Source organism: Aplidium turbinatum, chromosome 8, assembly GCF_918807975.1.
Source record: "Aplidium turbinatum chromosome 8, kaAplTurb1.1, whole genome shotgun sequence".
Lineage (NCBI taxonomy): Eukaryota > Metazoa > Chordata > Ascidiacea > Aplousobranchia > Polyclinidae > Aplidium > Aplidium turbinatum.
The window spans coordinates 24,841,538-24,856,255 of record NC_137479.1 but is presented as its reverse complement, the minus strand read 5'-3'; the positions used below and the strand labels follow the sequence as shown (position 1 = coordinate 24,856,255).

At 36.3% G+C, this 14,718-nt stretch overlaps 2 protein-coding genes across 2 annotated transcripts in view; both read right to left on the bottom strand.

Moving 5' to 3' along the window:
• Positions 1-14,718, bottom strand: part of LOC145775157 (eukaryotic translation initiation factor 3 subunit J-A-like) — a 234,250-nt gene that overhangs the window by 175,971 nt on the left and 43,561 nt on the right. The gene's annotated exons all lie outside the window — the stretch shown is intronic.
• Positions 7,843-9,946, bottom strand: LOC145776187 (uncharacterized). The gene has a single exon (XM_082587589.1). The coding sequence runs from the start codon at positions 9,944-9,946 to the stop codon at positions 8,531-8,533; it is 1,416 nt and encodes a 471-aa protein (XP_082443715.1). The 3' UTR covers positions 7,843-8,530.

The window sequence follows — 14,718 nt, the reverse complement described above, 5'->3', positions numbered from 1 at the left end:
CCGTTAGCTCAGTGGTTACGCGCCCGGCTCAAAATCAACGCTTTTTCAGGACTGCTCTCCATTTTGCGGCACCTAGTGAATGGAATAATTCCCCGGAAACAACACTTCAACAATCGGAAAACTTCACTCTGCCTATCTCGGTAACCGGCCCTGCGTCATGAGCCTCTACAAGTATGCGAAACTACCAGGAATAACCTATCAAGGCTTTGTCAGTCCGAGGATAAAGATTTAAAACCAAACCAGTTTGAGGAGGAGTGAAACACCGCAAATTCTTTAAGTTTTTAGAGGGCGGCCTGGTTTTCATTCGTACTGGGCCCAAGTTATTCTCAGCGGCCCTGTCTACTGTAGCAAATATGTGACTGACTGTTTTGTTGTATTCGCATTAACTCAAATTTGTTTTGATCCCTCGTTTAGGCTATGCTTGAGGTCACGAAAGACACCGGAATAATCTTTGCAAGGTAACAAAATTAGAATTTTTTACGAGTAAATATTCGAAGTGGAAGAAAGAAAAAAAGATACATAGGCTGGTGTTGGCTTTCAACGGACACAGGTGTTAGTAGCTATATTTATTGTTTAGTTTTGACATTGATGTTTAGACGTTTGTTTACGCAAAAGCACAAGTAGCTTAGGCTAGATAAAGCAAATATCTTGCTGGCTATTCCGATACGGTCTATTTCTATTTTATAGTTAATCCGGAAGCTTAACTTCACACACGACGGAACCTCAGCAAATAGATCCTTGGTTTACATTGCCGCAACGTCTATGAATCAATCTAAAACGTACTGATTTGCTGGCAGGCAGGATTTAGATGAAGCCAAAAATAGGTTGCAAAATACAATTAATTTTGGAGAAGATATATTTTAAATTTTCATCAAACTCAAAGCGCATGTTTTGGTATGGCCAGCAGCTTTGTTGTTCAAACCAGCACGATCGTCATTTTTACATCGTTTCAAAGTCTCCAGATTTTGAAAAGATGTAAAAATAGCAGCTGCATTGACGAGAATGTGGTGGCAATCAATTATCGAGTCTATCCAACAACAACTTAAATACACAAGGAAGCCTAAAATCCGCTGTTTCGCAACCTCTGCTTCAACCCCTAGGTATCAGGAAAAATATAAGTTATGTAACGAAACGATTTGTACTTTTGTAGTCATCATCATTACGTTCCTTTCTCGTATTGAGGGTTGGATACAATGCGCCATTGTTCTCGACCATGAGCTGTTCGTACTGCATTTTCATAACTTAATTTTGTCCATTTAGTGATGTTTGATGTCCAAATGATTCTTGGTCTACCTTTGTTTCTTTTACCGTTTATCTTCTCTTCTATTTAATGATCTTTGTAACGAGTTTTGCCTTATTGTGTGTCGAAAATACTTTAATTTTCTTCCTTTGACTATTTGTAAAAGAATTTTGCTTGAATTAAATTTGGATAATACTTCATCGTTAGTGATCTTTTGTTTCCATGAAATTTTTACCACTTGCCTGTATGACCAGAGCTCGAAGGCATCGATCTGTTTTTCCATTTTTTGTGACACTGGTCCAAGTTTCAGAGTTGTATAAAAGGGTTGACCAGACATAGCATTTTAATATTGTAGTAACGTTTTGTAGATTTGTAGTAACTAGTATTTAATTTCCAGGTTTGTGACAAAAGTTTATAGTCATCACCTAAACTGAATCGCTTTGCAAGAAGCTTTCCCAGTCCGAGGATAAAGATTCAATCAATCAAACGTGCAATCATCATATTTAAATAATATTTTGGAGGGTATCGAAAAATCATTTCATATAGCTAAAGTTGACGCAGAACTGTCGGTTGAAAACACATTGGAAGTAAAAACTTTGCCTCCATTTTGAAAGATGTAAACAAGCTATGTCACCAGTACAATTGCTAAGTATAATTAACGTCATGGCTCAATGGCTACAACAAACCAAAAATGACGTTATTTCGACATTGGTGAAACCTTATGTAAAAATTTCGAACTTAGACCCCACCTAGCATATTTCGTTTTTTTTCGGACGGATTTTGCTAGCTGGGACAAAGTCTTTCATTCACTTTACTTTTCCACGCCATTACCTGAGTTCAGTAGCAATTCAACGATCAAGTTAAATTCCTTTGTTCTGAAGCTCTGGTCACCGATAAAGACTTAAATTTGTGGTTCTAAAAATAGACGGTATCTATTTTTATAAATTTACAAAGATCAATTGGAGAGCTATTTATTCAGACATTTTGACTGCTTGTCACTTCACAGTGCAGACTCGCAGGGGTAATTTCGATCTCACAAGGTTCTTGAAAGCCGTTGATAGGTGTGATTGGTTCACTAAGCTGCACCGGAAAACCGACTGTCAAAAGCAGTTTCTGTGTTCGCGTTGATTCAACGTTTCAAATTGTTGAACTAACATTCATAGCACCAAAGCAGTCTGTCAAAGAATTTCAACCTAAATTGCTCGACGTCACTAATTCGTTTTGAAGAGACAACTTGCAAAAAACTTAAAACTTGTACATCAAGGGATCATTGTATTTAGCCATGACCATGATTAAGCCATTTGTTTTTTCCATTCCCACGATTTTGACCAGTCAAATGGCTGGGCTAGCTTAGCAAATCTCTAAGCTCGGCATCATCAGCCAGTCATTTGTGGATGCAATTAAGGATCACACTTGAACACCTAGCCTGGATTGGGGCAGCAGAGAAAACACGAACGGCCCATTGAAGCAATGTTCAGACAGGCTACTACGAATTCATATTGATATCCAATTTAACGATCACATTTCAGATTGTTGTTCAAAACTTCGAAATTCAAATTTGCTCCTAAATTCAACAATTGCTTTTTTATCTGTCAAGCTTCTGGTTATCTTGATTCTTAAGTAGAATACAAAAATAACATGACAACATAATTTCTAGTATGTCCAGACGAAGACTTTTCTCGTTTTATTGACGCGAAATCTCATCAGGGCTTAAAGTAGTCTATGTGGAGTTCAATAAATTGCCAATTTTCTTTGCTTTTGGACTGAAAGAAAAATGGTGCAAGTGCAAAATTCCACCTGAACGTGGTTGTTACTTGATGAACTGGCAGAAAACGAACATTGCCTAAAAAACTGGCTGAAATTTTAGTGCTTTTGTTGTCGTTTATATTGCGATATGAAAAGGAAGAGAATTATTAAGTTCTCTAATCGCTTTCCATGATTAAACTGTGAAGAAATAGTTTCATTTTTGAGAAATTTGCAATGAACTGTTGAAGGGCTATGATGCTGTTGGAGAACCCTCTTGATTCAACAACTCAGTAAAGGGCAATTTTATTCGTCGGAACGCAGAATCACACATCCAATGGACTTATCGTACCATAATTAATAATGAAATTTTCTTTTTGTCCAAATTGATTAACGACGAACGAAAGCAAGGAAGACCGGCATAAACTTTTGCGCCATGAGTTCAATTCTTGGCAGAACACAGCCCAAAGGAATTAAGAAAATTCGTTAAAAAATGCTGACGATGGAGAATTTTTATTGACGGTATCTTACAGCCGATTGGTGTGATGAATTCTTATTATTACCGTATTAATGTTATGAAAAATATTAACTTTTCTCAGCAATTAGATGTCTAGAATGTTAAATTTAGTCTGATTGCCCTTTTTCTAAAACAAAAATGTAGGTTGTGCGAACTGAAATGGACAGCTTGTAGAAACAGAGTAACTAAGTTTTTGTTGCCTGTTTTCGTTCTGCTTTATTTAATTTTCGAAATCGCGAAGCTTTTTTTGTGGTAATGCGATTCGAAAACTTACTAGGATGACGTTTATCGCACGCACACTGACAGCCCAGGTGGAGTTGCAACTTGACAACCCACAAAGGCATCTAATGCTTCGGCAGGCGACATGCGGTAGGTTAATCGCGTCTAAATTATGAAGTCACGTCAGTCTTCTGTTTCCAATGACGCAGCTTCACCGTTCAAACATTACAGAATCGACAACATATTTTCGACAGTTTTTTCCTGTCAAATAAAAAGTTCTAAATTTAGCCAAGACTTAGCCTGCGTTCACTTTTTTGTGGAAAGGTTTTTTTTTATTAGAAAGTTTTCAAAAGTAAGTTTTTAATGCATGAAAAACATACGCCTTCAACAATATTTATGACTTTTGCTTTAATCTTACAAAAACACGTAGGTAACTTTTTTGAACACTTTTGTGACTGAGCGTTGATTCCATTATCGTACAAAAACACAAGTGTGCAAGGAAAACTTTGTGACCAATAATTTTCAAAGATGTGTTTGAGAAGCAGATTATTTCTGAAAGGAACTTTAAGTGCGCAATAAATATCTAGCTTTTTTTCTACAAGTTTACTATGCTGTTGCTCCGAGATTCGACGTTTCGGGTCATTAGTTGTATTTCGCTCGTTTAACATTGTTTTGGTAAAACTTGTGCCAATGCTAATAGGATATAATTGCTCTTTGTAGTTGTGTTCAGTCCTTTAGCATGACAAAAAGAGACAATTTGTACACCGACCTCACATGAAAGAAAGTTCACTTTAAAGTGAATCTTTAACTCCCCAGACAGCAAATCAGTCGTTTTTTACAATAAAAAACGACTGATTTGCCGTCCCTACTAAGCTTTCACAGCAGCGACCACTGTTGCCATTTCCTTGGTTTTCTTAGTTGTTTTCCCAATCAATATTCTTTTTTGCATTATATCAACATAAATTGAAGTAGAACTTTACACTTTTGAAGAAGGCTTCAGTGCCTTTCAGATTTCGGACAATCAACAGAGTAAGAATTTATTTTAATATCCTTTCTAAAAATTCTCTGCAGTGTAAAAATGTCAAAACTGAAAACAAAATCTGTAGTTGCGTTTCATTGTTAGTTTGCGATGAATTTGAAATCAATTTGAGTGTTTTTTTGAGTGGGGTCTCAACCTTTTAACAAAAACCTTCCGAAATTTGAAACCGGTAACCCAAGTCGCTGTTCTAACTGTTCAGAAAAAAGAAAACAAAAAAAGCAACAAATCAATACCAATGTCAATCCGTTTACAGTAGACAGTTCAAAATTTACAAACATAGTTCTTGAGCTTACTTTTTACATCAACAACCCTGGATTTACGTTGATGATTAGCAGAATTTGGTCTGTGAATGTTTATTCAATGGATGGCACGCGTCTCTTGTTTGTCGTCCACTTCAGGGTCGGTGGCACCGAGACGCGTGCGACCACTTTAGTCTTAGCAGATGCATTAATCCGTCCATGTCATCTCAGCAACGCCAATCACGCGTGGGTGGTCCTCGCAAACGTCACAAACGACGCCAGTGTTATGTTATTTTGGTATTGACAAGGATGTCATACAAGAGTGCTTTCAGAAACTCGTATTATTTCAAGAATTTTCGGATTATATTAAAAGTCCCCATATATGTGATCTAACACTTTTGACAGTCAAACATTGCTTTAGCAGTGTTTTGGCACCTAGCCATCAAAATTGATGCTTTTTACATTAAGTTAACGTTTGCAAACGTTGAATCAGTGCACAAAGTACCAATTTGTCTGGCTGGGTAGGGCTGAAGTTCTCGTCTGGTTACCAAGTCTCATTTTATTTGATTACTGATTGCGTCAGAGCAAGCGATCTGCAATGATTAAGCCAGCAAACTGAGGTAATAGAATCAAATTGTGTTGTCATATAAGCGAAGTAGCAATGCCATGACGTTACTCTGAGACTTCAGTAGTTAATTTCTTGAGTGAAAACATGGGAGAATTTAATTCCAATCCGCTTTATCGAATTTATTTTAAACCGTTTTGTTTACAAGTCGAGCCTATTAAAATATTTTAAAATAGTGTTTCCAGTGGCATCAAAAATTCACGTTGGGTGGTCTTTTTGTTCGCAACACCAATTGCTTGTCAATAGAAAGTGGTATATGGATATCTATCTACCTACCTGTTACAATTTGATATTTCTGTTCTTCGTCATTTGCTTTGTCATAACAAACGAACTCTTTCAATTGCAACAGTTGCCAGCTTAAGCTAACCAACTACGTTTTTCTTACGACGCAGTGAAAACCAAAAAAGCAGTAGCAACAAATCTTAAATACTTTTTCATTCTTTGCTACTGTAACGCCTATAAAAGTGCGTTTTGAGGTCAATAAAGTTTAAACTTTTAGATGGGTGAGTGTCACGTGATTACATATCAACATCACTTCTGTTTGTGCGCACTGGTGGGTGGTCTTGCCCTCCCACTCCAAGCAACAGCATGTAAAACAACCAGAGAATATTGAATTTTTTCCACAAAATGCAACGAGTTGACTGGCTTGTATTCGTACCTGAATTGCGAACAGGTTTTGAACTTTGTTAAATATACTGTACGATCTGGAGACCTGTAAACGAAACTTGTTTGTTTTATCAATGAAAACTGAGGCAATTTTGATGAACGTTTTTTTCTGAAAATTTGCTGGGCTACCTGAATGACCAGTCGTGAGTATCAAAAGCTCTTGAATTTTCCATTAGTCAACAGATAAATATTCAGAAACTGTCTTCCTAAGACCAGTTGTAGCAGCTTCAGACATAAAATGAATGCACTTTAGCGGAATCCAGCAACAAGGTGTTATGTTGTGCTCGCACGCATGCCATCATGGTCGTATCATCAACTTTAAACTACACCAATGATCGAACAATAAAATGTGGTGTAGCATTGCAAATCACTTAGTAAAAATGCTGAAATAGGCTTACGCACTGCGTGAAAGCTGGAAAATAGGACGCTTTTGGGCGACTTTTCACCAAATTTTAAGGTCATTAAACTGAATTATTGTTTTTCTTGCTGATTATACCTTTTTTGTTTCATCAGTTATCCCAAAAGGCCAACTTTTAACACGAGTAACAAATGCATGCGTATAAGTGCTCCGAAATCAGACACTTTAGTGAGTCGATAAGCGATTTCTGGTCGATTGTTTTTTGTGTGGAAGTTCTGATCATTGTTTGCACAAGTTCTATTTTTCTCGACACATATTCTCTTATGGAATGATTTAAATGACTTTAAGCTCTAGCAAGATTAATTGGCACAACGCGTGGTGCCAGTCTAAACCAGCAGGCAAGACCGCCTACCAGGACGATAAAATCTTTTATTTTTTCAAACATATTCAATCACTTTTCCGCTTTAAAATGACAACAACACCGAGTTCTTTTTGGGGAGTAACATTATCAAACAAAATCACTTTTCACAAAAGTTTGAAGTTAAAAATAGAAAGACTAAAATGCTATGATTCACGCTGATGTATCGGATGTGCAACCCATCTTTTGCTGATGGGTTACTGAGATGTGATATGTACATGGCTGTGATTTCATTTTTGACGATTTTACTTTATGATAGTTGGTCAATTTTTAATGCTTGTAACCTGAAGACAAAATCATTTTCAAATCGTTTTTATATGTCGTGTCGGGTGAAGAAACACACGCATCAAGTCCTGATGAGTGTCATGAAAAGCAGCCAAACAAACTCATCTTTAGTTTCCAGTATTTATCATATCAAACACCGCAATGTTATCACATGATTTTTCACCATGAGTCAACCTGTCAGCTTTGGTAGCATCCTAAGCAAGCCTAATAATATTTTGCGATCGCGAAAAGACATGCAATTGAACTGACGCCCCTACTCTTCCGTGGAAATAAAACTTTTTTAAAGTTTTGTAAAAAATTAAAAAAAAAATGGTTTAGTAACTTCACATCTCAAAGGTACTGTAAAAATTTTGAATTTGTGAAAAACTCCAGCAACTCCAGTTAGACAATGTTTTGTCACAGAGGAATAACACTAATAGGCTATAAAATACTCAGAAGACATCCTGCACGAAAGAGAGTGCTTTCTAATACTCTGCCTTGTTGGACATCAAGTTTGTTTGTTTTATTATAATAAGAACAATAATGCTTATAAATTAACAAAAATAAAACAAGAGTATGTTGGTCCATCGTGAAAATGTAAGGTTGCCAATAGAAGCGTTGATACCATGGTTGATACCATGCAGACTAGGTAACGTTATTATGGTAGGCATAAATGCACCACTGTTCAAACAAGCGTATGAATTGGCAGTTGAATGAGATTTTCATCAGGATGTCTGTTGACAAGGCACACATGGCCATTGTCACACCAGCATAAAGATCAAATACCTAAACAAAAAATTTCAACAACGATTACTGTCATATTTGATAAAAATATGAAAACACTTTTTTGGAAAATTTTTAAATTACTTTGAAAGCGTAGTGGTTTTGTTTTTGGTTGGGGTCAAGAAAGAAAGATTGCAGAACTTTTTGACTGAAAAATACAAAAAAAAAAATCTCAACAAAACTATTATTTGCGTCAATCAACCAGAGCATTTGCAGAAATTTTACAATAATATTTATCAGGTATACAGAAAGTAAAATCTATAAAAAATTTTCACTTGTTTTCTGTTAAAATAATGCGTAAAACAAGAAATTAATTTGTCAGAGGTACAAATGATTTTTTACACGTAAAACAAAATAAAAAAAGCTTAAAAATTAATAAAATATATATCAAAAGAAAACATTCAACAGCAAATAACGATTTAATGCCATAAAAACATAAAATAATAAATTACAATATTTAAAAAAACAGTAAAATGCCTGTCACTTTTTGTGGCAAGCGCCATGTTCACGTTTGAAGAAACCAGCATCTCGGGATGTAAAACATTGTTTTCAGTTGCGCAATCATTATTTTTTGATATTACTGCTTTACCATCGCTTGTCCATTGTTGCTTTTTCGAGCAGTCTCGCTTTTTTTCACAAAGTTTGTTGATATTAGTACGAATTTTGTGACAGACTGGCTTTTCAGTCCCATCACACATACAAGTGTTGAAATGTTTTGATTTAGATGCCAACAGAACCATGGCGTCTTTGCATTCTGTCGTGCAAGCTACTCCATTGATCACCTGAGAACATCGAAGAAGAAAATTTTGCTGCGCGGCATTACACTCTCGGTTGTTTTCGCATCTGAGACGAGATTCTGTGCAGCCGACCACTCCGTTTTTGGGTTTGAAAAGTCGAGGTCGACACTCAAGAGCTTTGTTTTGATGTTGCAAGCATTGATTTTTGCTCCATCCTTTGTGAGAGCGGTTTGAGTTGACATATTTAGCCTTACAATCGCACCTTGCCAAAAGCGCTCCATATATGGTACGATTAAGCATCAAAAGAGCATTTAGACACTTTGACGGACAGTTTTCATCGGCAGTTGAGTGATGGTCAGCGTATATATTTTTCCAGTGTTTTCCCATCCAAAAGTGCATCATTTTTGTAGCTCTTCTCCAACTAACTTTCCAGTTGCTTTGAGCATATCGTCGTCCGCGGGGTGACAGCGCTGAAGCTTTTTGTTTTCTTTTTCTGCGTTTTCTATTGCGCCTACTGGTACGGTGAGATTTCTTAGCATGTTGCTTATTTTTTGATCCAACCGATCTTGTTGACCTTCTCAAAAACGTTGAAGAACGAGAAAAATTTTCCTTCCATCCCGAAAATCTTGTCCAATCTTCTAAAGGAGCATCATCAGACGAACACGATCTAACGTAATTCCAGTATTTCCAAGCGCAGCTGGTGTCGCTTTGACACAGTTTGTATGCATCAGAACAGTGTATGGTCCAACCATCAGCGTTATTAATTAAAAAAGGAAGTAAGAAAGACACGATTTCTTCTCTAGTCGCAGGATGCAAGCTCTTCCAAGATTGCCACCAGTCTGAATCTTCCAGCGAAGCTTGGATTGTTCCCGTAAAGTCGTCACGGTACTTTTTTATCAAATTTAGCCAAAACTCAGTCTGCTCTTCCCTTCCGAGCAAGAGGCCTCCTTTTGCGAGTTCCTCAACATCACCTATGTCTAATGATGTTTTATCCGACTTGACATCAGCAATTAAGTTATTGATTCTAGCAGCCGACAAAATAACGCATGTGAAAAGCCAATAGAGAGTTAAGGTTTGCCTTGTCACATCTAAGATCATTGTTATAATGTTTTATGTCAACTTACTAAAGCACTGAAACATAAAAATAAATGTTTTAGTAACTACACCGGAATTATGCTTTCTTAGGGAGAAAATGATTTTTGCCAACTGTTATTAAACACAGTTTGTCAAAAACATGTTATTGTTTACTGTGTTCTTATGCTACAGTGTAACGTCTTTCAATACTTGTTGTCAGGCTGAGCTTAAAAGGATTAAAACTGACTCTTGTAACAACCATTAACAATAAATTTCAATATTCTACGTTCACTATTGCAAACCTGATGGTACCAACCGTGACAGGCCTAAAAGACCTGATCACCTTTGTCTACTTTCAAATACCGTACCGCAGAAACGATTCAGTATTTTGGTTAACAAAAAAGTTATGATAACAAAATACCGCTACTTTGATAAGTGCTTGTCTATCTGGAGCTAAAATTGTTTAGAATGAAACTATTATTGCATTTCTTTGCCCTTTTCAACTTCAACTATTTTTTCAATACTCGTTTTAGAAAACATCGAACATTAGAATTACTCGCAGTCCAGCGGTAAACCACCATCGCTGCGCTATGCTTCCATTGCTCTGTCAACGCTTAGCTCCGGTTTGAGTGCTGCGACTTCGACTTCACCAAAACAGAGAATGACAATGATTTTGCCCGATTGTTTTCATCACCGCTTTTTGAGCATTTTTTCTTGTGGCCATGACAAAATGACTTTAAGTTGTTGTTTTTTTTGCGTACTCACCAATTTCGTCATCCATTCATCAAAACTACGTATGATGTTCGATGCATAGTATAATTTCACACTTTTGTGTTGAAATTTTACAAAACAATATAAAAATGTGCAGTTTAAATTTTTGTTTCCCCAGCTGGTAAACATAGCAATTTTTACATCCATAACTAATATTACAAAGCATATACAGAAAGTCACATTGGCTAGCTTGGGGATTATGCACTTGTGAATTTGTTCTACTGAAAGTATAAGCCATTAAATACATGATAATTTACTAACAATACAAGTTTCTTCGTACCACATCTTTACTTACCGTCCTGAAAACAACATTTTGATGGCAGTGAGACATAAATGTTATAAACGGAAACATGTTATCTGATTATGCATACCGTGAAAGTTCTAGATATAACACAATTTAATTTCTTCAGTGATTAAACTTGAGATATTGCATTCAGCTTGGGGTCAACAATTCAGCTGAAGATGAGCATATTGGAAACAGCCCATGTTATACATGCTAGAGTTCTGCTACAGCTAATAGGTTATTAATTAAAAGAGATCAATCGATACTCAGTCCAAACCATAAATCTTTAAAAAGTATGTAGCAGTTTGTGTCCTGGGTTTTTTATCCCATAAAAGCAAAGAGAGCCAACTAATTTTTTGAGACTTATCTAAATCTGAGTGAACAAGCCACAACCACTTTGTTCGATTCAAGCATATTTGGTGGTTGCTAGAATCCTATTTGCTCTTTTCTTCGTTTGAGTAGTTTGCTCAACAACCGCAAAACATCCTTCATAAAAAAACGTCTATTTATACATTGGTGCGATTTATTTTAACATGATCAGCCTTGGATGCAACTTCACAATGTTGTTTGAGTTTTTGAGAATTCCCAAAACACGTACTTTACAAGAAAAGAGGAACACCCGTTTGCAGAGTAACTTCATATGGCAAGAGTTTAGTGCCTGACAAGACCTTGCGTGTTAAGTTTTTATAAAGCACCCTTGTTTTATCACGCCGACTTTTTCAAAAGACCACCTAAAACTTGTTCGTAAAACCTATGACCAGCAGTCAATGATTGATGATAAAAGCGGATTAATTTTCCCTAACTTTGCTTTGAGCAGATGTTGATGCCATTACAGAATGAAGTAATGGTCCTTACTTAATTAAAACGGATGCTTGTGAAGAAGGCCCATTTATCATTCAGCCAATTACAGTTCAAAACAAGCGCACAAATTCATTTCAAACATCCCCCGAAGCTGTGCAGCATATCTGTCCGTGTATGAGTTTGCTTACCAAATTAGAAGACAGTATATGTCATATATTTTGAGGTAATTCATCTTCCAAACGAACAATGTGTTGTACAGAAAACTTCCTTTCAAACATAACATCCTGCTGCTACGTTTCAAAGAATTTGTGAATGATATTTTTTAAGATCAACACTGTTTCAATTGGTTTCACGTTTAATCGAATATTAAAATGTCGATGTAACGTCGCTTTTTTTCTTTCTTTTTTTTGTAGTCATAGAATAACATTGTAATTCTTTCATAGATCATAGAGTGTCAAGTTAACATTTAATTCTTCACTGCAGATTTTCTTGTCATTTGAAAGAACATGCCTATCATAGACGGGCGTCAGGTCTTGTTCACATCATAACTGCAAATAAGCAAAGCAGAGCCTATCGCAAATTTTTCTCCAACTCCGGTCAAACAATGACCAGAGCCATTACAAACAGCACTTTTTTGGATTACTTATATTTCAATAAATATTGAACTGCTTCTGATTGATTTAATCTCCAAGTGAAGTCAAAAGCTGTGCTGCAATGTCTGTTTGTAATAATTGACGAAAACGACCTGGTGTCAGTCTATGGGACCACACAAGATGAAGGAGGCAAAATGGAGTCTGGCTTTTAAAAAGGAAAAATTATCGTAAAATTGCAAAGGATTTTCTTATGCGCTCACATAATGTTCAAGATCTTTTAAGAATACAACTCAGTTTTTGTTGACAAACAAGATAACGCTTTTCTAGACTTTAATCGGGAGGTATCTAGTTACAGCATAATTACTTGATCTCTCCAATGAAGTCATAGAAGAACTTTAAAATGTTTGATGATGGCCTTTTCCTGTCAAAACGGGCATGCTTGGATTGCTGGAATTCAAGACATATTTCAACTTAACGTAGGAATGCTTTCAGTCAATGTAAAATGCTGAGCATCATCAAAACCAGCCCTTTCTGCAAAATGATGATAATAATCGTTTCCTCGAATGTCACCTAATATCATAATCTGTGCAACCACCGTGCCAAAGGTTTCGCACCTTAAACGAAGTTTTGTTTAAACTTCGCTGCACATTCTTCTTCACTTTACAGGTTGTTGCGTGATGGACACATTGAGCCCATCGAGCGTTGATAACAATGGTCATGGAATTTGAACTATTTTTCATACAAAAGATGTTAGCTTGTAGAGAAGAGCGAAAGTGATTCATGCTTAGACTATGGCCTACAGTCTTGTTTGCAATTCAATCAAACAATAGCCTGAACTGAACTATAACCTACATCAATGATTTTTTTTATCTCCTTGAACTGAAGAATCCACTTGGTTATAATTTAAATCATGAGATAAGTCACTTACATCTTATCTTCGTTAACCTAGTACGAGGGTCACCAAACAAAGGACCGTGGGCCAATTCCGGGATTTACTTCCAGAAGTCTCTGGCCAAACCAGGCCAGAAGCGTCAGTGGATCAGGCAAACTGACATAAACTATCCAACTTGCATTTGTGCGACAAAATGCATGAAACAATAAACCTTGTAAAAAGGAACTTTTTTTTATATTTTTTTATGCTTATGGTCAAGCCAGCTAAATAATGCTCGGTTGAGGTTTTAATTGAGCTGATATCTAACATACCAATCCTTAATCAATGGGTGGCGACCGAGTTTGGGTCGCCTGATCACTTGAATTCGTCGCTAAGGATTTGTTTATTAACAATAAACAAGTATCTCAGAACGCTTTTGTTCTGGCTTACAACAAATCTCAAACCTTATCTTGTTAAAATCTATTTATCCATTACTATTTTAAACTTATTGCAAACTGTTACCACCACATTCAAAATGTTCTTCGTGCTTTTACAAACCATATCACAGACTAGTGTTAAGAAATGGCTAAGCTTACCTGCAGAAACAGATAACCTTAGCGGCACCAGCAAGATTACCGATCTAACGGCTTAGGCTGTGGATTTAAGCAATAACGCAACTACAGGTTTATGTCAGCAGGCAAGCGCAGTTAAAGGGGGGTGGCCATCTATTGGCCATTTTCTTGATACAAAAGCCTTCTTTTGTTAGAAAATACAAAAAGACGTTGATTCGGTCTTTAAATTTAATTGAAAAAGGTCGGTTTATTTTTCTGCTTCCAGTTAGATACGCTTATGAAACCAAATAATCACTCAATAATGAAATTATTGAAAGTAAGTATTGAATCTTAAGATACGCCATTGTAAAGATCATGCTTGGAAAAGTTTGATTACTTATCAAAATAAATTAGTTTTCCAGGTAAATTCACCTGATAATAAAAATATATATAATATAATAACTTGAACGTTTTCGACACGTAGCCTACATCATGTGTCCTCATCAGGAACTAAAACTGCAATATAGATAAAATGAAAAGTTGTAAGATATATTTGACTTTGCACTATAACTGTAACGACACTCTGGACTGAAACACACAAACTGAACAGATGATACAAGAATGATTACGAGTAAATTATACTGTGGGAAGCAGATCACATGAGCTGTAAACTACAGGCATTGGATAAACAATTAGAACGCACACAAAAGGAACGATGAGCCACAGGCAAATAACTGCCGGTTGAGAGATGGATTGTAACGTTTGATCCTTAAGACTTCCATGATCTTAGTCTGAAAATCAGATCTGCCTCGAGAGATGAATTTAAATTGGTCGATCGAGACATTGTCAGTGCACGTTTCACAAGAGACGATGTGCTCTTTAATTGCACTTTTGGTTGTTAAGTTTGGGTTTAAGTGTTTTGTGTG

What these genes read in the sequence shown, in the direction of transcription:
- LOC145776187 (XM_082587589.1), bottom strand. Translation starts at nt 9,946, where the DNA reads ATGATCTTAGATGTGACAAGGCAAACCTTAACTCTCTATTGGCTTTTC.